The sequence below is a fragment of the Anoplopoma fimbria genome, chromosome 9 (assembly GCF_027596085.1).
Source record: "Anoplopoma fimbria isolate UVic2021 breed Golden Eagle Sablefish chromosome 9, Afim_UVic_2022, whole genome shotgun sequence".
In the NCBI taxonomy this organism is placed as follows: Eukaryota; Metazoa; Chordata; class Actinopteri; order Perciformes; family Anoplopomatidae; genus Anoplopoma; species Anoplopoma fimbria.
In genome coordinates, this window is record NC_072457.1 from 19,710,835 (window position 1) to 19,734,452 (window position 23,618).

General features: G+C 43.5%; 1 protein-coding gene across 2 annotated transcripts in view; it reads right to left on the minus strand.

Annotated features, from left to right (window-relative positions):
- pax5 (paired box 5) overlaps nucleotides 1–23,618 on the minus strand; it is a 53,355-nt gene that overhangs the window by 13,876 nt on the left and 15,861 nt on the right. Inside the window, exons 3-7 of one of the 2 annotated variants that reach the window (XM_054603881.1) lie at nucleotides 20,551–20,748; nucleotides 19,729–19,793; nucleotides 17,033–17,158; nucleotides 10,119–10,219; nucleotides 188–317 (exon numbers count right to left, since the gene is read on the minus strand). In XM_054603881.1, the coding sequence (XP_054459856.1) occupies nucleotides 188–317; nucleotides 10,119–10,219; nucleotides 17,033–17,158; nucleotides 19,729–19,793; nucleotides 20,551–20,748 (620 nt within the window). Of the gene's footprint in view, nucleotides 1–187; nucleotides 318–10,040; nucleotides 10,220–17,032; nucleotides 17,159–19,728; nucleotides 19,794–20,550; nucleotides 20,749–23,618 lie in introns of both variants that reach the window. The other variant, XM_054603880.1, reaches the window with a different exon arrangement.

Consider the following 23,618-nt stretch of genomic DNA (forward strand, 5'->3'; position numbering starts at 1 on the left):
TGTATGAAAACTCAGGTGTGTTGCAAAAAGAAAATCAAAAACTATATAAAGAAAAATATTTACTGGGTCAAGCTACATCAGGTCACCTGATGATGAAATGTGGAAACGCTGTAAATACGTATTTTTTTCTTATATATAACAGAAAGTCTAAATCAGAGTGCAGATATTAGTCGGGAGTCTTTCTTACCTGGAACGAGTGAGTAGGACTGTGGACCCGATACGCTGGCTCCTAACTCCGCCCCTGCGCCGGGATTGACCAAGCTGTTTTTCATCTCGTCCAGTCCGCCGGCTAGCGAGGCCATGGCATAATCTGACGTCTGGGTCGAGACAGGAAGTAGAGAGAGAGATAGAGAGAGAGAGAGAGAGAGAGAGAAAAGAATAGAGCAGAAAAAATCATGAGGATTTCTGTGCCATACAACGTGAATATACTGCAGACCTGGGTGTTGCTCACGGATGCAATCAATCGGTTTGTGATATCCTGCTACATGTTTTCCAACATGCTGCCCCAAGCTTTACACACACACACACACACACACACACACACACACACACACACACACACACACACACACACACACACACACACACACACACACACACACTCTCACACACACAGAAACATACAGAAACACACCTACAGCTGAGAGTTTATTGATCTGTTTACAAAGACAGGGATTTACTGTACAACTAAGTCCAACAGTCTATAACCACTGGATCAGCTCGCTCTTTCTCTTCATCTCTCTCTCACACATACACACATACACACACACACACACACACACACACACACACACACACACACACACACTGTGGCATCGCGTAGACCATGGCTAACACAAAGCCTCTTGTCTCCCTAGATACCAACAACAATAAGAACTGTGATCATCTCAGCACACGTTCCCACAGTCTCCCAGTGCACTCAACACACACACAAACAAGCACACACGCACACGCACACACTCACACACACACACACACACACACACACACACACACACACACACACACACACACACACACACACACACACACACTCTACAGAAAGTAAAAACATATAGAGAAGAGGAGGCTGAAGCGACAGAGCAAAATCCTGCTTGTTGTCTAGCTATATGTTTTTATTCTTACTGCTAGTTTCTAAAAAGTAAGAGCTTGAAGTTCAAATCAAAAAGAGACAAAAAGACAGATGTCTCAATATCACAGAAACTTTGGTTTTGGGAATAATCATGTTTTTTTTAAAACCATAATAGCTTAATTTAGTTCATCATTTGGAGGATGAAACTGTCAAATGTTTGTAGAAGATGATTGAAAATGTTTTTTTTCAACAAATATTCCTTTTTAACGCTCAAAATTACTCATTTCCATACTCCTAGTTCCAAACGTCTTCTGATTTCAGATGTGCCCTACTAGTGCCACAAATAAAATTAAAAATTAAAAAAGTCGGTTAAATAATATATAATAATGGCTAAATAAAACATCTATTGTCTACAGTGCAATAGAGATCGTGACCTTTGGATCAAGAAAGATCATCCACCTATAACGACCTGGTTAGCCTTCTCTCCCACTAACCCAAAATGCAGACGGATAGATGGATAATGGAAACTGTCCGCTCACCTGTGTCTGACCTGAACACCGAGCCATGACCCATCCATCCTCATCTCTCTGCCTCATCTGTGTGTTTGTGTGTGTGTGTGTGTGTGTGTGTGTGTGTGTGTGTGTGTGTGTGTGTGTGTGTGTGTGTGTGTGTGTGTGTGTGTGGTGATTTAGAGTCATGATGTCGAAAGCGATGACCAACTATATATAGATTAACCACAGAATCTCAGGGCGGCTACGCTCATGATGGGCAAATTACCTGCCTGTGTGTGTGTGTGTGTTTATTGCTAAGTGATCTCAGAGAAATAGGTGAAATGACAGCAACCTCTTAATGGTGCATCATGTGATGGTGGCACATAATGCGTTGAAATGACGCGCCGCCACCACGGAAACAATTTAGCGTTATCGTTAGGCAACAACACCAATTGGTTAGGTTTAAGAAAGAAAATATCATGGTTTGGGTTAAAAGAACTGTGTTTTTTTCATGTAACCTCACGTTATTTAGAAGAACATTGACTTTTGCTTCCACATTGGACACAAACAATGGTCTCTTGGGTCGAAGTCCTTTGAAATACCAGCTGTTATATATGTTCCTGTGTATTTTTCTTGCAATTTGTATGTCTGAATAGAAGAACATGAGCCGTTAAATGCGAAAACATAATAAATTCAATTATCTCAATTTGTGCAAGAAGAACAGCAAGGAAGTCTAAAGAAGCAATTCATGAAGACTGTGCAACACTATAAGATTCGTTTTTCTCCTCAGACAGCATCAAGGCCTTGATGCTGACCTGTTTCTTGAAACAAGGAAAAAGGAGGCAATGACATCATGACTAACTCATAGTGAGGCGGCAACGTCCAGGTCTTAAAAGTAGAGTGTGGAAGTGCCTTAAACTTGCATTCTCTCTAATGGCCATCAGGGGGCGACTCCTCTGCTTGCAAAAATAAGTCAGATTGTATAGAAGTCTATGAGAAAATGACTCTACTTCTCACTTGATTTATTACTTCAGTAACATTGTAAACTTGAGTTTATGGTCTCAATCTCTAGTTTCAAGTCTTCTTCAATACAGCATGATGTTCATTTAGTAAATTATAATCTATTTAGAGTCAATGTGCACAGATTGTAAAGCCCTCTGAGGCAAATTTGTAATTTGTGATTCTGGGCTATACAAAATAAACTGAATTGAATTGAATTGAAATCGACCATAAAGCAGGGTACCTTGTGTTTGGCAAGTCGTTACCACCGGGTTGTCAAGTCTGGGAGTTGTCTGTGTTTTTGTCTGAGAACTTTAACCCTTTCACAGTTTTCCTTCACAGTTTTCCGACCCACTTGTATATTCTGATTAACAAAAACCAATCTGGCGACGGCCAAAATTCCAAACTCGAAGCTTTAGAACGGCAGTCCACAAACTAATGAATCATGTCAGGATGTCTACGTCCACTTCTTATGTACATTCTATGATCACAGCCAAACAGTTAATACAAAACAAAAGTGGGGGCGCTCACACTAGCTGTGTTAATTGGTAATCACTTTGCTCATTCGAATTGTTTTGTTCAATTTAGCTCAAAGATACAAAGTCGGTGCCAATGTAGTTTGTCTCTTCTCTAAGTTAATGGCTACGACTTAATTAGTGCACAAACCGAACGGATAACATTTCCCACTTTCCCTCATGAACTGAGTCCACACTTCTGTGTGTGTGTGTGTGTTTTTGTGTGTGCGTGAGTGCTACACTAATGACATCAATCAGAATTTCCTTTAGGTGTCGAGGTGAGAGTTTTGCACTGACCCTTTTAATACCTCTGCATCTGTGTGTGTGTGTGCAGGCGTAAGTGTAGGCGTGTGTTTGTGCTCACTGACCTCTTAAACACCCCTGTGCTCGTCAACGCACAACACAACCACTGGACTGTGACCTGCCAAATAAGAGCTTACCCAGTACACTGCACAACACACACATCTCTCTCTCTTTCTCTCTCTCTCTCTCTTTCTCTCTTTACAGTTCGGACACATTTTTAAGCCGTCTTTTCTCTCTTAACGCCCCTCTCTCCCCCACTTCACACATCGCACCTGTAGTTTGTTTTTTTCACCCAATCATACACGCTATCCTTGCATCCCCCCCTCCTCCCCCCGCTTGGCCGCCCTCTGTCTTATTATAATGGTGTCTAATGTGTCCATGTATCCATGTAGATGGGGGCCCAGGCAGCAGCGGCGGCACAGGAGAACGGGGTCTGCCGTGGTAATTGGCCATGATGAAGTTTGGCCAGTGGGGTGACAGGCCCGCTAAGGAAGATGGATCATTCTCATTCGGCCCCGTAAATGTTGTCAATTCCACCGCTCATACAGCGCCATCAGCCCTCATCAGAGGGGAGGGACGCAGCTGCGCAGGGGCTGGGGTTTTGTGGGGGTCGGGGAGTGGTGGAGGGGGGAGTTGTTCGTACAGGGCAGGATGGCGAGTTACATGGAAAGGTGGCAGCGGGGAGCCGGACCCGGGGCAGGAAGTCATAGGCAGGGAGAAGGGTGAGAGGAGGTTTAGGTGGGAAACACACGACATAGAGGAATGGATGCATGCTGTGTTAGTTACGTTAATGAAAACTAAGACTAAATATGTTCGTCAACAACCTTTTGTTCCATGACTAAGACGAGACGATGACGAGAGCCAATACTAGCTGACATGAAAGAACAAAAAACTAATACTCGCCCAATAAAAACTAACTCCGGAAGTCCTCGCTCCATTTTTCTCCCTTAGATGGCCGAGGCAACTTGTTTTGTTTCCCTGTTCGCACCCTAAATTTCCTACTCTGTTCAATGGCGGATTACAGCCATGTGTAAAGATTAGCCCATACCACCAACTTCTGATTCACATTTCTTTTTTGCAACATTTCAAAAGTTTGCTGAAAATTCGTTTGCCAGTTGAATGGAAACACGACTAACAACAACGACAGGGTTTGGGAAAAACAAACAAAGTGATATTTTGGCTCGACTAGATCTACTTAAATGTTCAATATAATCTGATGACTATAAATACTAAAATGTCAACAATTCTCATTGACTAAAACTATCCTAAAAAAGCTTTGACTAAGATAGGACTAAAATACCCAAACTTTAAGTCAACTAAAACAGGATGAGGTTGACTATATATGATAAAATCTCACATAATAAATAATAAATAGCCGACAAAATCAACACTGCATGTAAGACAAGAGGAAAGATGGGAGGTGTTTAATAAATTAAGGGAGGAGAGAAATAATTTGTAAAGAAAAACAGAAAATATGTTTCTTTTGGGAAAAAAAATACAACTGCTTCTTTTCATTTAAATGACACTCATGTGTTGACACAGTGTTCAGAGGGCTCCAACAAAATAACAAAAAAATGCAGTCATCCAGTACAAAGGTTTGAACTGGCTTTCTACAGAGGATGTGGCATGTGTACAGATTGTAAAACCCTCTGAGGCAAATTTGTAATTTGTGATTTTGGGCTATACAAAATAAATTGAATTGAATTGAATTGAATAATGCGACATCATCCTGCAAAGTTGCAAGCAAGCGCACAAATTCTGTTGTATTACTATGTAACTCCAGCAGCGTGATTGTACTCTTTATCTCACGAACATTGGGAGTACTCGAGAGTTGTAAACTTCCTCCCAATAGTATTTAAAAACCACTGTGCAGTTTTTTTAGCATTTGATAAGCCGTTGTGCACGTTGTGTTTTTATTCATTTACAAAGTACAGTTTTCAGTCTAAACACAAGGAATGGTGGTTAGTTAGCTTCTGTTGTTTTAAATCAGTTGTGCACCTAGGGCAGGAGTGGATGACTTCTGCCATTATTGTAAGTAGAAGATTCGCATTTCAGTCTTTGTATTTAAAAAAAGAAACTAGACTGCATTGAAAAGGTATGCTAGCCAATGTTTTGATCCAAGTTTGCAATACATGAAGGCAACTCTCCCATTGGCTTGTTATTGCAGTCCGCTTTCTTCTATTGTTCATTAACAACACAAAGTTGCTGAGCTAACAACTTGCATCCTACGTTACATTACATTACATTACAGTCATTTAGCAGACGCTTTTATCCAAAGCGACTTACAATAAGTGCCTAACGATGGATAATGAACACATATCTGAACATTACAGTGTGCGGCTGTTTGTTTTCTCTCTCTCATCCCTGTCACTCGCACACAGCAGGTTGGTCTACTGCCTCAGATCTGGGAAGGTAATGGTTTGGTCCAAATTTCACATCAATAACAGATGAGCCCTAAACGGCCCTCTGACACGCAACCACACGCACGCACACACACACACACACACACACATACACACACACACACACACACACACACACACACACACACACACACACTCAGAGAGACTGGCCTTGTTGTCTATTTGCATAATAGTATTTCCCTTTTTTCTCCATTCCCCAAATAGCTCCCGATTTCTCCATTTCTCTCTCTCTCTCTCTCGCTCTCTCTCTCTCCCCCTCCACATTGTCTTGTGCGCTCCTGATGGAAAAGGGCTTGGCTATAAACAAATACAATTCCCTCAGAGGCCCACAAACTGAGACGGGGATTGTAGGGAAGGAATTCATCTGCGCTCAAACTGAGCATGGCAGCAGTGGGGAGGATATTCATTTCCCAGCGAGCCAGATGGACCTCAACTCTGGGGAGAGGCTGTAGAAGTTCATACATTTTGAATGACAAATTGGGCTGACATTTCTAGTTCATGTATGATTTAGTGATTTCAATTTTGAAATTAAATAATATTGTATCCATGGTTAATGCCTATTGTGTTGTCCCATAGTACTAGTGATTAAATGCCAGTGACACGGGCCCAAAAGGATAAGGCTGGTGATATTCTATAATTTTCTTATTGTCAACGAATCCACAATAAAAATGAAACTAACAATTAATTGATTCAACTAACAAGTGTTCAATAGCGACACGACACACATCAAAACTATTCATACCGACAGCGATGTGGATTTTCGACTGCTGTAACACTTTTTCAATAAAAGATCAAAAGGACCAACTACCAGGATCCTACAGACCCAGAGCAGCGTCTGGAAGCCTGTCTGAGGTTAACTCTTGTTTAGACTTTAAGCTACTGTAAGCTATTTTATTGAGTTTCCTTTCAGAAAAATGATCTGTGTGTATTTACTAATGGTAAACAGTTACGCAGTTATCATATTTGGGGCTTTTATTGTGAAATGTAAGAACGGAAAGAGTGGATGTGCTCTGCGCTGCTTTTATCAAGGTTGAAAGGCGTAATAAAGTTCACCGTCTTGGTTCGGACAACAGAGCCTTCATGTTGTAGTACATTATAGTGTACATTTTGAATTTGTCAGTTCCGAACAACGTCATTGGTTGAGGCCTGTATTGACATTAGAAACTCAGAACAATTAAACTTGCTCCAAAAATGTGTATTCATCCACTACCGAAAATAGTCCCCAACAAATACAAATGTCCTCCTGTATCAATAATGTTTGCCAAAAACTACATTGGCCTGTTGCTTTAAGAATTGACTGAACCTTTTTTTTTTTAAATAAAACTATGTATCTGTGACATGCTTTTAAAGATTTATACTAACAAATAGGTCAGGCGTAGGGCACTTATAGGCTGTACTAGTATGCATTATGAGTCCTTCAGCCTCTTTTGATCAGTTTAACCATCTCCATCCTTCAGAAGAGATCACCTTTGACCTCTCTGCTTCTTTTTGAAGCTTTTTAGATGGAGAGACTGACAAGGACTTTCTCTTTTTCTTTCTCTATCCCAGTGCAGGCAGACTGGTTGGTGCTGGGGTGGGCATTTGGACCCGGGGCAGCATTGGTGGGTGGGGGTTCCGCCAGCCCTGCTGATTTATCACCTGGGTAATAGGAAGTGATTGAAGGGAAATTCAAATGAACTCTCTCTGACAGGCACACATGCAGACACACATACGAGCACGCGCGCACACACAAATTAATAGTGGAGCTTAATAGACTACTAGGGAGAGAGGGGGAACAAAAGCAGGAGAGGGAGATGAGATAAAAAAGGATGGCTTGTTAGGGAGGAAAGATAAAGAAAAGGTCTGAGACAAACAGGATCGAAATGAGAGTTGCTTGTGAGGAACGTGAGCAATATAACTTTTTTATCTAAGTGGGATGACGAGTGGGGAAGAAGAAATAATAAACGAGGCTCGTGTTTCAGTGCAAAAAGATAATGAGGGCGTTGAAATGACCTCTGAAATTACAGTATATAAGTATTCACTATAATATCGAACCATTTTTACTTCTGTTTCTCTTGTACTTGCTTGCGCTTTTTCCTTTTCTCTTTCTTTCATGCACACACACTTACATACACACACACACTCTTACTCACACTCACGTCAAAGGCACCCTGACGGGCGGCACCACCATCGCCAGCGGGGCCGAGTAAAGATCAGGCCTCTTTTAAGGAATGTCAGTCACAACACAGCGTGACCTTCCTTGACCATAACCCTGCCAGCACCGCCTCACACACACACACCTCACACACACACACACACACACACACACCTCACACATACCACAGCGGCTGAGCTGTAGCCGTCAGGGTGTCAGTGTTAAGGGTATGACTGTCAATCATTCCCTCTGGGAAATGCAGGCTGGGAAAAAGAAAACGGGAAGGGGGGTCGACTAGACAGGATGAGAGAAGGAAGCGGAGGAAGAGGGACAGATAGTGATGGAGATTTGTGTGTGCATGTGTGTGTGTGTGTGTGTGTGTGTGTGTGTGTACGCTCCTCTTTGTAATCACAATGCAGCGTCCCTAAAGCCAGTTTGACCCCCGGGGGTCGACTCGCAGTCTAAAGCCCCTGTGCCCGACCCCAGTGACTTGACCGGGGCTCAGAGAGGACACTGACCTATGAATCATGGGTATTATAGTCTTGAGTTGCAGTCTATAGAGCTACTAGAGCCAATCCCTGTCGACCTCTCGCCCTGGGCCACTCCACATCCCCATGTCGGTCAGAAGGAAGTGAATGGGCTAAAAAGCCAAACTCTGCCCCAGAGGTCTAAGGCTGTAGCCTGTATGTAGCTCCATACACTACCACTCCTCTTGTGTGTGTTTGTCCTCTTGCCCTTGACATTGGCTGAATAAATAAACCTGAAGTAGGGACGTCAGACAAAATATTGCGTTAAGACAAAATATTGCCTTAATGTTGACCGCAGGGCTGCAGATTAGAGGTAAGAGACAAAAGGTAGAGAGAATACAAATGCTAGCTTGTTGTCATTTTTTTTCAGCGGGCTACTTACACCTGTCTATTCCGCTCAGGATTACATGAATTTAAACTGCAGAGAAAGGGCGGGAGGTCAATTTAGATGCAACATTTAGACTAAAATCTTTTTCCCCTCTCATGTGCAAACAACGTGCACACACAACCACACACACACACACACACACACACACACACACACACACACACACACACACACACACACACACACACACACACACACACACACACAATCAAGCAGCACATTCTCAGAGCTCCTTGGTCCCTCGTCCCCGAGCAGCAGGAAGTGAGGTCACAGCGAGAGCCCGGGTCAATATGCTCATTAACCCCTGCAGTGTATCTGGATTATAGGAACATCAATAGGACTGACCGGGTCTCTGCTGAAGCCATCACAGAGCTGATCGGACCACAGGGAGCTCACACCCGTATGTCAGACTGACGGAGAAACTCGACTTGATGCTGACATTTACAGAGCGCTCCATAAAAAAGCAACATAAAAGAACCAGAATAAAAACTATTGGAATGAATGCGCTGACTCTGCATTGTGTCTGAGATAAAAATTTGAATATTTCATTATGCAATCTGACTGATTTCTTCAAGTTTGACATGGCATGGCAAGGCATAGCAGGCAGGACGGGCTGTTAGCTAAAAGCAGAGACGAGCAGTTCGGATCACAAAACACCACAGTCTGTCAAGATTTGTTGTGTATCTGTTGGTGTATGCATGTTGTCTTAATCAAGTTGCTTTTCCCCCATAAGAGTTTCATTAAAAAATTGACATTAACAATATATTTGTAGTAAATTTACAGGGCCAACATTAGATTACATTCAATCAGATTCATTTGGCAAACGTTTTGTCCAAAGTGACCTGAGCTAGATCAAAAAACTGGAATTACATCCCTCTCAAGGAAACGACAAAAATGTAGCAATAACATCACTATAAAAACTATAAGCAAATTAAGCTACGCAAGCAAGTGAAATCAACTATTTTACTTATTGAACCCAAGATAGTGGGTTTGGGATGGGGAAGCATAATGTGTTTGGTTCACAGCTAAAAATTATCCCCGGTGGTGTCCTTGCAGAAAATGAAACACGTGACCCGAAAAGGTGGACCGCTGTGTGTGTTCTAATCCTGCATTTGTCATGCTTTCTGCCCCTCAACCTGCTCCCAAACTCAGCCTCAGCCCAGAGCCTGCATGGTGCCCCGCCCTTACCTTGCCAGAGTCAGGGCTCAAATAGAGGTCATAGCCGGACTGGACTGGACAGGGTCTGTCAAACAGGCGGTCCAATACCTCGATCTGCTGTGGCGAGAACAGCTCCCCTCTCATCTGCTTCCTGAGGAAGTCCCGCCCACTGTGGCCGTGCCCGTTGGCCAGCGGTGACTCCTGCAAACCTGCGATCGAGAACGACAGGAGAGAGAAGAGTGAGGTTAGAGGGGGTGTACGGGGGAGATAGAGAGGAGGCTTAAAGAGGGTTTTGGGGGTCCGGCGTGCATAACAGAGGGAGAAAACCAGGCACCGACGATGCAGACTATGATGTGAGGCGTGGGTTGATAAAACAAATCGCAGAGGCAGATGTGGAGGCTGGAGTTTGAGCAAAGCACAGACTCAAATGAACCCCAGTGAGCTGATTTGGGAATTTGTAGATTATGGAGACTGAAAACGCTACACAAATGCAATCCATTACCAAGCATACGCCGTCTCTCATTCTTGATCTCTCAAAAGTACACCCTCGCCTCTCATACATACACTCCTCTCCGCCCCTGGTGTCGTATCGCCCATACACACACGCGCAGACACACAAATATATATTGCTGCGGTATCAGTATTAGACTGTGAGCTCTCGTATCCTGCAGTTATTGCAAGGCTGAGGGACTGAACGAGACAATTATAAGAACTGTGAAGAGTCGCGGCCGTCAAATGATTAGAAAAGAGAGAACCAGAGAAAAAAGATAAAGAGAAAAAGGGGATGAGGGTGAAAATCCCCCGCTATAGAGCCAATTCATCGCTCCTGAGAGCCTATTTTAGTCCTGGGGGTCACTGTGTGTTTGGTGTGTGTGTGTGTGTGTGTGTGTGTGTGTGTGTGTGTGAGAGAGAGTGTGTGTCTGGTGGTAGAGGGAGTGATATGACAGGTGGAGAGGGGGAAGGGGCTTCAAATATATAATTTTTTCCATTTGGACAGAGAATACAGATCCATTTGTGCCAGACTGTGATCCTGAAGAAAAACAAAGAGTGATGTAGAAAGACAGAAAGACAGAAAAATGAACAAACTAGAGCTTTTTGGCTTTAGGGCATATTATCACATTCAATGTTAAAGAAAGAGCTGGGTATTGGTACTCAATCAATACCTTTAAGGTATCGACCGAAATAACCCATGCTAAGTTGTGGCAAAACTTCTTCCTGCATTTGATTCTTTTTGAGCCCAGATCTAGAAAGTAGTTACTATTTGTGTGGGTTGGTCGAAGCCAATCATAATTGCCGTTCTGTAAACAGAGGCTGATCGTTAAGTTTACCCTACAATGCAGTCCGCCGTATGAGCGCTGTGCAGTGCAGCGACAATTAGTTAGCCTGACGCACACACAGAGTACTTTAAGTACTCCACTGGTATCTGTGCGGGTACTTCGGGACTGGTATCATACTTTTTTAACAAGTACAAGTTGGATCTTACTATCTTTCCCTAATCTTTAAGGAGTACTTTTTCTGGTTAGCTCACTTCTTTCCAACCCCCGGATTATTTAAATTTTTAAATTTGTAGTCAGCAACCACAACTGACGCTGACTCAAATGACATCTCTGGAGGCCCTTTATTAGTTTTTATGCTACTCCATCTGAAGCCCAAAAATGCTTTTCACAACTCTTTTTCTCCAACACTCAACGAGACATGTAAACAGACCTTGATGCGTAAAATTGGTGGTGTTTCCCTTCAACAACGTTATGTATATTTAACTACTGATTACTGGTTTCAAACTGTATTTTCCCATTGTGAGTGGTGACCTCTTAGAGTTGATGTCATTGGCACAAAGGCTGTTTTTCAGTTCACTTCAAAGACATCTAGCAAACCTTGAATCACGAGACGGCATCTACCTGCTAACAAGAAAAAACAACAACCTCACACTCACACAGAGCTCCATAACTCACAAAACCTCGCCGTACCTTTTCAGTACACAAAACCTCTTTCACCCACTCCCTCACAAACACACTGCTTGATCATAATCTCTCGTTCTCGACCATATAGTTTAACACACACACACACACACACGTATACACATGCTGGGAGAGTGTATGGTCCAGGTCTCTCGGTGACAGACCAATCAGGGGGGAGATAAAGCCAGTATGATGCTTTAGCCTGGTAACCCACGGCGACCCATTTAATCCCACCGGCCAGTCCCCATGATGGAATTCAATTGATCAATCATGTAGCTCTGATGGCACCATTTCAGCTGGCTTATTGCTTTCTGCCTTCTCGCCGTCGCACGCAAACATACACCCACACACACACACCACACACACACACACACACACACACACACACACACACACACACAGACACACACACACCTGAATACACACTGTGAGACTGACCCAAGTCTGTCTCAAAGGAGAACCCGCAAAGGACATACAGAGAACGAAGGAGACGACAGAAGCCACTGTAATCTAGCAGTAAGAACAAAGCTTTTACTTATGATAATCAATATTGTCCATTCGTCTGTATGAATGTGTGTATGTTTCTGTGTGTGTAGGTGTGTGTGTGTGTGTGTGTGTGTGTGTGTGTGTGTGTGTGTGTGTGTGTGTGTGTGTGTGTGTGTGTGTGTGTGTGTGTGTGTGTGTGTGTGTGTGTGTGGGTGTGTATGTGTGTATGTGTGTGTGGGTGGGTGGGTAGCTTGATATCCGGCTGGTCTCATTGTGTCCATGGATGGGTAAAGAAACTCATTGCCGTGACGGGTTAAATCCTATTCACTGTCGGATACACGCACACCCACACTCACACACAACACACACACACACACACACACACACACACACACACACACACATACACATACATTCACACACACTCACAGCTGCCTCTATCTCTGTGAGTCAGTCTCAGAAGGGAAGCGCTTCTCTTCTCTCTTTTTCAGAGCAGAACAAAACAAACAATGAGCCCTTATTGTTCTCTCTTCTCTGCCTTTTTCCTCTCTCTTCCGCCTTCTCTGTCTCCCTCTTTTGCTCTCTCTCTCTCTCTCTCTCTCTCTCTCTCTCTTGGTTCCTCTCTCTCTTTTCTGCCTGCCGTTGCTATTTTTTTCCCTACAACCTAGGAACAGTTGAATTATTAAATCCAAATACCTTCGAGAGTTAGATGAGTTGTCACCTGTTTGTGTGTTTCAGTGCATGTTCCATGTGTGTGTGTGTGTGTGTGTGTGTGTGTGTGTGTGTGTGTGTGTGTGTGTGTGTGTGTGTGTGTGTGTGTGTGTGTGTGTGTTTTTGTTGTGTGAGTGTGTGTGTCTGTCTGCAGGGGGTAGGACACCACCAGTGTGCATCTTTTTGCACTTGACATAGATTATCATACTGATAGGACAAGTAAGTAAGTCTGACCTCACAGCCCCAGCCTGTGCATGCCTGTGCGTGCGTGAGTGTGTTTGTTTGTGTGTGTGTGTGTGTGTGTGTGTGTGTGTGTGTGTGTGTGCCCCATCTAAACTCCAGAGATCAAAGTTTTTTTTTTTTTGGGGAGAGGAACTCAGGGTGAAGGGCGGAGCTCCTCTCCCTCCTCTCCTCTGTCCTCCATCCTTTGCTTAACCCCCAGCGTCTTTTATCTGGTAAGCTGCTGCATGTCACAGTGGATGCACAAGGGGTGAGAGGTCACCTTGGCATTTTGGGTAAAAATACTTGTTACTCGTGCAAAATTGTTTTTTTTTATATACATGTGCACACATGAGAATACTTTTCACTCAAGGAAAGAAACATGCCCTGTCTTAACAGGCCCACCTGTCCTGAAACCAGCATCAATGTTATGCATGCTCGCGCACACACACAGACACACACACACTAACAAACACACACACGCACTCACTCACACACACACACATACAGCCTAAGATAATAGGTTAAGATACAATAGTCCCCTTTTGGCCCCACAAGTCAAGTTCTTCCATTCACTCCCATTCATCTACATTTCGCCCCCAGTCACCCACCACTTCCCCTCGCTTTGGCTGGGGGCACAGGTCACCGCAGGGCTTTACCCCCACACACTCCTCCTGCCGACACACACACACACACATGCCATGATCCCGCCTTCCTGTGTTCCCATCACTTGCACAGCTGCCATTTTCTATGCTTGTACGTTACAGCAGAAATAAATGCTTTCCTGCATGCATGTTCATAAACAAACTGTATATATGATATGATGTGATGTGATGATTAATTTCCTCCTTGAGCACACAGTATGGCTTGAATCCAACACTTTGTGAAAAAAGTATATATATATATATATATATATATATATCAATTATGAACATTAATCTTTTACTTTTTACTCCTCTTTGCGTTCATAAGAGCAAACAGGTACACTTCTCATGCACTTCGTTAGAATGGGTTGTTCACATATCGGAAGATTGGCAGTTTGATCCCTAGCTCTTCCGGTCCGCGTGTCAAAGTGCCCTTGGGCAAGACCCCAAATTGCTCCCGAAGGCTGTGCCATCGGTGCGTGAATGTGCGTGTTAGAGTTTGGCACCTTGCATGGCAGCCTCTGCCATCAGTGTATGAATGTGTGTGTTTAGTGTAAAGCACCTTGAGTAGTAGTAAATTTAAAATAAATGTTGACTGTGCCTTTCCTGCTATTATGACATGTCAACATTTTATTTCCAACCAAACTGACAAAAAGGCGATTCACCAAAGTGATTCTTTTTATTATTTAGAATTTTTTTTTCAATATTTTGTTTTTGGGAAACATGTTAAGTAGAGATTTGAACCTTGCCTCATGAACATGAAAGACAATGTGACATTGCTGCATATGTAACATATGCACCTGTATTGAGATTAATATTTTTAAATATAACGCCGTCACCGGGAGAAGGCTGTGTGATTGTTGGCCTTGTTCGCAACTTGTGTACGTCTCTTTCCTCTTGTGTACAAACGCTCGTACTGACAAGTATATGGGCGTGAGTGTGTGTGTGTTTGTGTGTGTGAGAAGCTTGCATCACTGTGCATTTGTGTATGTGTTTGTCCGTCCATGTCAACGCATGCTGTTCCCCCCTGTCGCCCCGTGCTGCGCGCGTGTGTCATTATCCAGCGGGGGCTGCTCTAATGGAAGCTGTGATTAGCAATGCTGTTAATTAGACCACAGAGCCGACCGCGCAGACCTCTGCCACGAAAAACACTGCAGATAAAAAACACACACACACACACACACACACACACACTAAAACGTGACACGGAGCGACACAACGCTCCTTGGATGCTTCAGTGAAACGTGAAGGGATGCAGTATTTTGTTAGATAGGAGTTGTGAAACGCAAGGTCCAGGAGTATTAAAACAACAGAGACAGGCCACACATGTAGCGCACGGTGCAGCACGTCATGCACATAAAGAGCAAAGTGGAACAATAATGCCTCTAATTAGATAACAGAGCTTCGGCTTCAGCTGCAGATCCAACCACAGGGTCTGTGACACACATTATAGAGTGGGATACGTTTGTCTAATTTTACTAGACTCATATTATTCTTGTCAATGCAATATGGCTTCATAAGAAAAGTAGAGACATTTTAAATTGTTGTACCTAGAAAAGCAAAGGCTTAACAACAATGAGGACCAATAACGAGGAATGAAGAGAACATAAATTGAGCCATTACTAATGTTACACGAGTGCTTTTCATGCTATAAAAGTCAGTGGAAAGGACAACTATAGGTCAGTATTAAACATGACATACTGTAAAGTGCTCTGTAGACACTGATCAAGTTTCCATCCAAAATTTGTTCAAATTTAAATCAAATATCCAGAAAATCTTTAAAAGAATTATACTCTCTGTTTCCATCCAATACTGATATGTGAATATTAGGCCCAGGACTGTGAGAAGCAGTTGATGATTTCTCCAATCAGGTGCCATTAAAACCATTGCATGCAAGTGATTAAAAGAGCGCTACTCAAATGGAGGAAAAGGTTTTTAAGTTTTAAGTTTTTTTCGTGAATCAGTTTGAGGAAGGTTACTGTGACCTTATGGGTCCACACAGACCTGATCAGATTTTTGGTCTTTCTAGTGGAGGTCACGTGTCAGTGACAAATGATACACTAAGTTTTCCACCTCAGCCAAGAGCAAAAACTAACTTTTATCAGATTTGTGGCTATTTGTACTTTTTTTTATTTGCAACACAGACTTACAATGACTAAGGGTCCTAAAACAAGGTAAACTTTGATCCAACTGTACAACTATCAGCTACCGAGTGTGTCATTGTATGTGTGTGTGAGTGTGTCTCAGGCCTAAAGTCTTTGTGCTCCACTGATGGGCAAGTGGTCCGTATCCAAGCGTGTTGAATGCCCAAGGTGTACCTGGGATTCATCCTGGAGCCTGCTGGAATATTTTGCAAATTCATCAGCAGTGGGAAAAGGACCCCATACTGTATATTTGGGTGTGTGTGGGTGTGTGTGTGTTAAAGACAGAGAGCGAGAAATAGCCCCCAGTGGCGTTCTGTCACCCCCTCTCGCTCCGACATCTGGTCCTGTCTCATTTACCGTAGGAGACTGTCTGTTTGATGGCTTTTTAATGCCACTGACATTGCCACATACACACAAACAAGCATGCACACATGTATGCACACACATAAATATACCTACAGTACTAACCCCCCTCGTGTGCACATACCTCCATTAACATGCATCCAACATTGATCCGCTGTGACAGTGTACATGATCAATAGTGCATGCATAAACTGACTTCTCAGGTAGCACCGTTAGTAAACAAATATGGGGTTTCTGAATGAAGATGTTTGGTTTAGAACTCCCATACTGCACCTGCACACGCACTCACACACATCTGTCATTGATCTGAGGTTCTTTCCATCTGTGCTCTCCGTGTTGTGATGGAACGGAGGGGGTCCTGAGGCTGTACGCATCGTTTATATATGTTGTGTGTATATATAAGTGCACTTGAGGAATTCCATTACCATTAAAAAAATAAAACTACAATGACGCAGGCAGGCGAGGTTAACAGCTACACACATATTCTTTTTGCTCACCTTCGTCCCTCTTCCTCTTGCCCACGTCGGCGGCTGAGCTGATACCCAGAATGCCACTGATGGAGTATGACGAGCCCGCTGAGTCGCTGGTCACTGCTGAAACTTGTGTGGCCGCCACGGACGTCGCTGTAAAACAGACCACATGACAATACAATTATGTATTGGAGATAAAGAGGAGCAAGGTAGAAGAATTATGCCCTATCCTTTTATATTATATCACACTTTAACCTCCATAAAATAAGAATAATATCAGGTACCAAATTGTATCAGGCATAGCTCCTCAACCATAAGGCTTATATGCATATATCTGGTCTCCTTTCAAAGAAGCTAAGGAATATTAATCCAGTAAAAGTAAGCATATTTCTATTAGTATTCCAGAGTAAATGAAGATGCAATAAAGTAAAACAAATAGCCATGTTTCAAATAACATTAATCTTCCAGATTGTAATTTATAGTATTGCAGCCAAGATAAACTGGGTCAGCTTTTGTTGAAGGATATATAGCACTATTGTATTCTTCATATGTGTTATTTAAAAGCATCTTAAAGAAAAGAGTATTTTCATTATATGATGTTAAACAGATGAATAAAATCCTACTGCATGACCCTGAGTGACCCAGAACCTTGTAGCCGTTGTTCACTGAAATTACCAATACGACTTCTGAAGCATTTATTGTTCTTTTTACTTTAGTGCAGCACTCACATTTCTTGATTCAGTTAGTTAAGACACTCTCACACACAAAGAAATGTGTGGTATCTAATATTTCTCTCCCTAAACTCAACAAAGACGCACTTTCATCCTCTAAAACTTTTACTCAGCCATACAGACCAAATTGAGGCTTGAGAAAAAAAACAAAAGCCACAAAGGACAGGAGTCTGTCTGTGTTTTACCCGTTGTTGTCTCTCCCTCTAATCTCTCCCCCCCCCCCAAGGGAGACAAGTTCCTTGCCGGGCGACAAAGCGACATACTTTTCACCGCTTCATTGACACACACACACACACACACATTCTGCAGACTGACACAAACACACGCACACACCAAAACATACAGTCACTCATTCCTTGGTCCCTTATCTGTGAACCTGTAAGCGGACATGGGGTTGAGTGACAGTATGGTATCCCAGGAGGGACAGAAAGGTGTGGAGACAGACATCCTAATCCTCTCTCCCAGCAGACCCCCCAAACACAGAAAGACAAGACCGAAAAGGGAATACAAAAAAAGAAGAAAAAAACACCCGATAAACCGGGGATCAAGGTCCCTACCAGCCGTTACTCCTTCGCTAACGACAAGGAGAGTATAATGAATGCATATCCCTCCTTTTCCCATCACTTGATTTAGCACTTCAATTATCTGATTTTCCTTTCTCTTTCTTTTCACTCTTTTTTTTTTTTTTTTTTTTATCAGACGTAACGCTTTTATTCCGCAAATCCAAATGTTCAATTTTCCGCCTGGGAGTGGGACCCATTTATCTGTGTAATCTGTAAGCGTGCTTGTGTGCGTGTGTGTGTCTGGGTGCATCTAGGTGTGTATGTGTGTGTGTGTGTGTGTGTGTGTGTGTGTGTGTGTGTGTGTGTGTGTGTGTGTGTGTGTGTGTGTGTGTGTGTGTGTGTGTGTGAGACTGCTAAATGTGTGTAAAAGGCAGGAGTCAGGGAGCAGGGTGTGTGAAATTAATTTAGATTAATAGACAATGTGCGATTATGAAGATATGAGAGACACCGAAACACAATCCACTGCAGGGCGAAGTGAGGGAGAGAGAGAAAGAGAGAGGGGGGAGGGAGGGAGGGAGGGAGGGAGGCTCATATTTATTTGTGCCCTGAGATATTCATCGAGTAGAGGGAAATAACGTTTCAGTCATAGCTGTAAGCGATATATTGCTTTAGTCTGTAACGTGATTAGAAAACTACAAATGAACAGTCAAACCGCGTTAATGAGTCAAGGGTCCTTTGATCAAGAATATTAATTTCACTCGTCCAAACCTCTGTCTTTATGCTTATCTAATCAAACGTCTTTGCAATCCACCTTAAATTGGCAAAATAAAACAAAGTCGAATTAACCCAAAAAAGAGAAATCTTTCGTTTTCGGTCATTTGGTTCTCATTTAGGAAAAGGCAGAAGACGCGAGACATGATCAGTCATATTTTGAGGCCTCTGACATTTGGCATTCATTGCGTGGTCCATATTCCCGAACAATGTGCAATTAATCCAATGAACACACACCAAAAGACACATAATAAATGTGGGCCTTTGTAGCCCCCCGATTTGGGGCCTCAGGGCAGTTTCACACTTTGTCCGGGTTAATAATCCAACCTTGCTGTGAACGAGAACTTGGGATGGTACCGTAAATACTCAATCATGATCCCCGTTAGCAGACATTTCAGTGCTTATGCTACTTGTTTTATGGGCATTAAGCTGTCAACTCTCAGCTTTAAGAGTTTATTAACCCTCAGTTTACCAAACACACTCTACCTCCCGTTACAGTATCTACCTTTACTTCACTCCTCATCCTGATTAAAACATTCAAGCAAAAGACATTCGTAGCACAGGAACGTTTCACTCCGGGTTAAGGTCCGGAATTTTAAATAGGTTTCTTTGGTTCCGCACGCTGCACTCAGGCTACTGAGAGATTCACACACCAACGGCCGCCCTCTTCAGATGTGCTTTAACAGTAGGAAACGGGATTTTGTATCGGCCGACCTACCTAAGTTGTGAGCCGACACTGAGCCGGTTTGGCCGGGCGGCTGCTGCACCTTTGTCCGAATGATCCTGTAGGATGAGAAGAGAGAGGAGATATTAGTGTGTGTGTGTGTGTGTGTGTGTGTGTGTGTGTGTGTGTGTGTGTGTGTGTGTGTGTGTGTGTGTGTGTGTGTGTGTGTGTGTGTGTGTGTGTGTGTGAGTGTGAGGATTCTGACTGACAGAGAGAACATGACCATCGTGGGAGCTAAACGGTGTGTGTGTGTGTGTGTGTGTGTGTGTGTGTGTGTGTGTGTGAAGTGGCTGAGGCAGGCTGACATGGCAGAGGGGCCTCACACTTCCTGCTTGGCTGCTCATGCAAGCCTTTTTCCTTCCTCTTTCCTTTCCTTTTTTCCCCTTTCCTCCCCCTTTTTCCTCTCCTCTCGTGTCCTCTCCTCTCCTTCCCTCTCCCTTTCTCTCCTTTCCTTTTGTGTCCGCCTCCGTCCTTTTTCTCGCACACCTTCCTTCTCTTTTGTCCGCCTCCTTTGCTCACTGCTTCTCTCTCTTATTTCACCATCCCTCCCTCTTTCTCTCTTTCTCCCTCTCTCTTTCTCTCTCTCTCTTTCTGCCTCTATGCTCAGGGGAAAGGGTTGTCATTGTACCATCGTGTTGAACCACTGAGCTGCAGCCACTTCATACATATGGAGACTGGGGCCTCTTTGCCATTCTCTTTTACACACACACACACACACACACACACACACATAAAACACAGCGTATTATACTCCTCTGAGCTCTACCTACTCTCGGTACCTGTTGCTGCGGATTGATACTCAAACAGAACGTATACCTGTTGATGGAGCTGACGCTGGGGACGCTGTCGTTGTCGCAGACTCTCTCGGCCAGCAGCCGGTCCCGGATCTCCCAGGCAAACATGGTGGGGTTTTGGCGTTTGTAATCGGCGATCTTGTCGACCACTTTGGGAGTAGCAACCTTTGGTTTGGATCCCCCGATCACCCCGGGGCGGATGCTGCCCGTCTCGTAGTACCTGCAAAACCAGAGCGCAGGAGAGGCTTGTGTTGGTCACGAATTCAAACTGGAAGAATGTTTCTTCTCAAAGACCCAAAATGGAATAAAAAAAGAGAACATGTAAGAATCATGAGGCTAAGACGTTTCTACATTACTGACAGTGTTACTCATTTAATTGATGTTGTTCTTATTTTGACATTTCTTATCAATGCAGATGGTTGTGCAAAAGTGATCCAGTCCCCATATATAAGAAAAGGTTACATGGTTAGTAATGTCGGTTTTAATTTCAACTCATTTGTCTGTGGTTTTCTGTCCCCTAACCCTTTAAAGTCTCAGCTCCTCAGCACATGAACCACTTTCCCGCTTGAGTCAGGACTTCTCTCTGGCTTTGATTTAAAAACGCTTCAAAAAGCAGTCCTTGTCTCTCTGGCCCCCCATGTCCCTCACCCTCCTCCTCCGTTAGCACCTGATCTTGAAAAAGAACGACCCTTCCCGCCTCGCGTCGCATTTCTGGGAGGACAGTTCACATTCTCACTGTCAGTACTCACAAAGTGAAGTGAGGTCATGTGTGATGCAAAATCTACAGAGCTTGCCGTGGTCAAAAACAAAGAAATCTTAAATTCAGCTGAAGCTAATATGAGTCTGATTTGGTTGAATCAAGTAGGAAACATATAGTGTTTCACAGCAAAAGTTTAAGACATCCACTTGACTCAGACAGCTGGATCCTCAGATAAGCTTCTGTTGAACATCACAATGGGTTTTTGCAGAGAGCAGTAGATTTTATCGCCAACATTCACAAGGGATCACTTCGCAGCCAGGATCGACAGGAAAAAAACGTCCTAAAACCCTTTCATACACATGGATCCTTCAAATAACTCAGCTTGGTCACTCTTTTTAAATATAAGCTTCCATCTTGACAGGAAGTTATGTTTAGGCAACATAAACCACTCCGTCATGTGGTTTTAGGAAAAGAGCGCCGTCGGCGTGACTACGTACCTGACGAAGACAAAGAAATATTGCAAATATTACAAATGCATCAAGATATTATGCCAATGCTTGGATGGGACACTTATGACGCTTGCCACATTAAGGACTTTTGTTAATTTGATGGTAAAGGACTCTATTTGTCTTTGCTGTCCCCCTCTTTTTGGCCTTTTAGTTTTCAAGACATTTTGATTTTCTTTGCTTCGGTGTTCCCTGCAAAAGACATCTTCAACCCCTCAGACTTAGAAAATGATTTTTTTACCAGGCACTAACATACGTTGTATTCAATTCCTGTAATTATTGTAAACCTCAAATCGCGGAGAGAGACTAAAAACAAACAGTTTACGCCTTGTGCTTTTCACAGACCAACAGAGAAAACAGTCATTGCCATGAAGTCAAAATTTTGACGTCATGTCAATAAAACTACAAATCCGACAATTCAATATGTTGCAGTCCCACCTCTACTTATTACACGTGAACCCGACCTCCTCGCGGTCATCAGAACAAACAGTTGGATAACAGTTAAACTGAACGTGACGCCAAAAAAATATTCATGATGTCTGACTCGTGCCATTTTTTCAATGGCAGTTTCACATCGTGACAGAGAAGAGGGTGGCACACACACACACACACACACACACACACACACACACACACACACACACACACACACACACACACACACACACACACACACACACACACACACACACAGATATTCAGGCGTTTCGTGTCCACCATGGCTATTTCATGAATGTATTTGCATGCAGAAGGGGCATGGGGTGCAGTAGGGGTGGTGGGGGGTGGGAGGACAGCAAATGCGCTACACAGCTTGCAGGGAGAGGGGGATGCTGTGTGTGGATGCAAGCTGTCAGTCAGTCTTAAACCTGCTCTCTCTCTCTTTCTCTCTCTCTCTCTCTCTCTCTCTGTCTCTCCACCGCTGTACGAGTTATCCCTTCCGTGAGGATGTGTGCTCGTGTAAATGTGCACTTCCTTGTCTCTCTTTGTGTTTTTATGTGTGCGTGTGTGTGTGTGTGTGTGTGTGTGTGTGTGTGTGTGTGTGTGTGTGTGTGTGTGTGTGTGTGTGTGTGTGTGTGTGTGTGTGTGTGTGTTGCACAATTTGACTATCCACAGCTGGAGTATAAACAAAGCTAAAGGAGAAAAAAATAAAAAACAATAAAAATAAAAAATCTATTTCCAAATGGAAAACTATTTAAATTATTCACAGCGGAATCATCGTTGAATAAACGAGCGTGGTTATTGATATCCTCACAACGATGAGCTGACACACACACACACACACACACACACACGCACACACACACACACACACACACACACACACACACACACACACACACGTGGAAGAGTTGCTGTTTTTTGTTCTGCTGGCACCAGAGAGACAGAGAGGAGAGGATAAAACAACCCTCCCTCCCTCCTTCCATCCCTCGATCCCCTCTCCTCCTCCTCCCCCTTCCCGGTAACGCTTCAGTGAGTTGAACGGCCAGGACAGGGGGAGAGAGAGGAGAGAGAGAGAGAGAGAGAGAGAGAGAGAGAGAGAGAGAGAGAGAGGCAAGGGAGAACAATGAGCAACACATTTTTTTGATATAGCTGAGGGTCGCTGTAGCTAATCCTTCCCCTCCGTCCCCTCAAATGGTCTCTCTGTCTCTCACCCCTTTCCCCCCCCCTACACTCTTCCTCTTTAACATGCCTTTTTCCTTTTTGATTGTGTTCTTGTCTTTCTCCCTTTCTCCATCTCACTTCTTTTTTTGTGGGGGGGGTTTCAGAAATATGGTGCCACTTTCATTTTGATGCTAATTCCCAAAAAGTGATGAATCTTTTTCCCTTTTGTGCCCCTTTCTTCTCTGGGGGACGGAACGAGCAGGGATTTGGTCTCGAATTTTA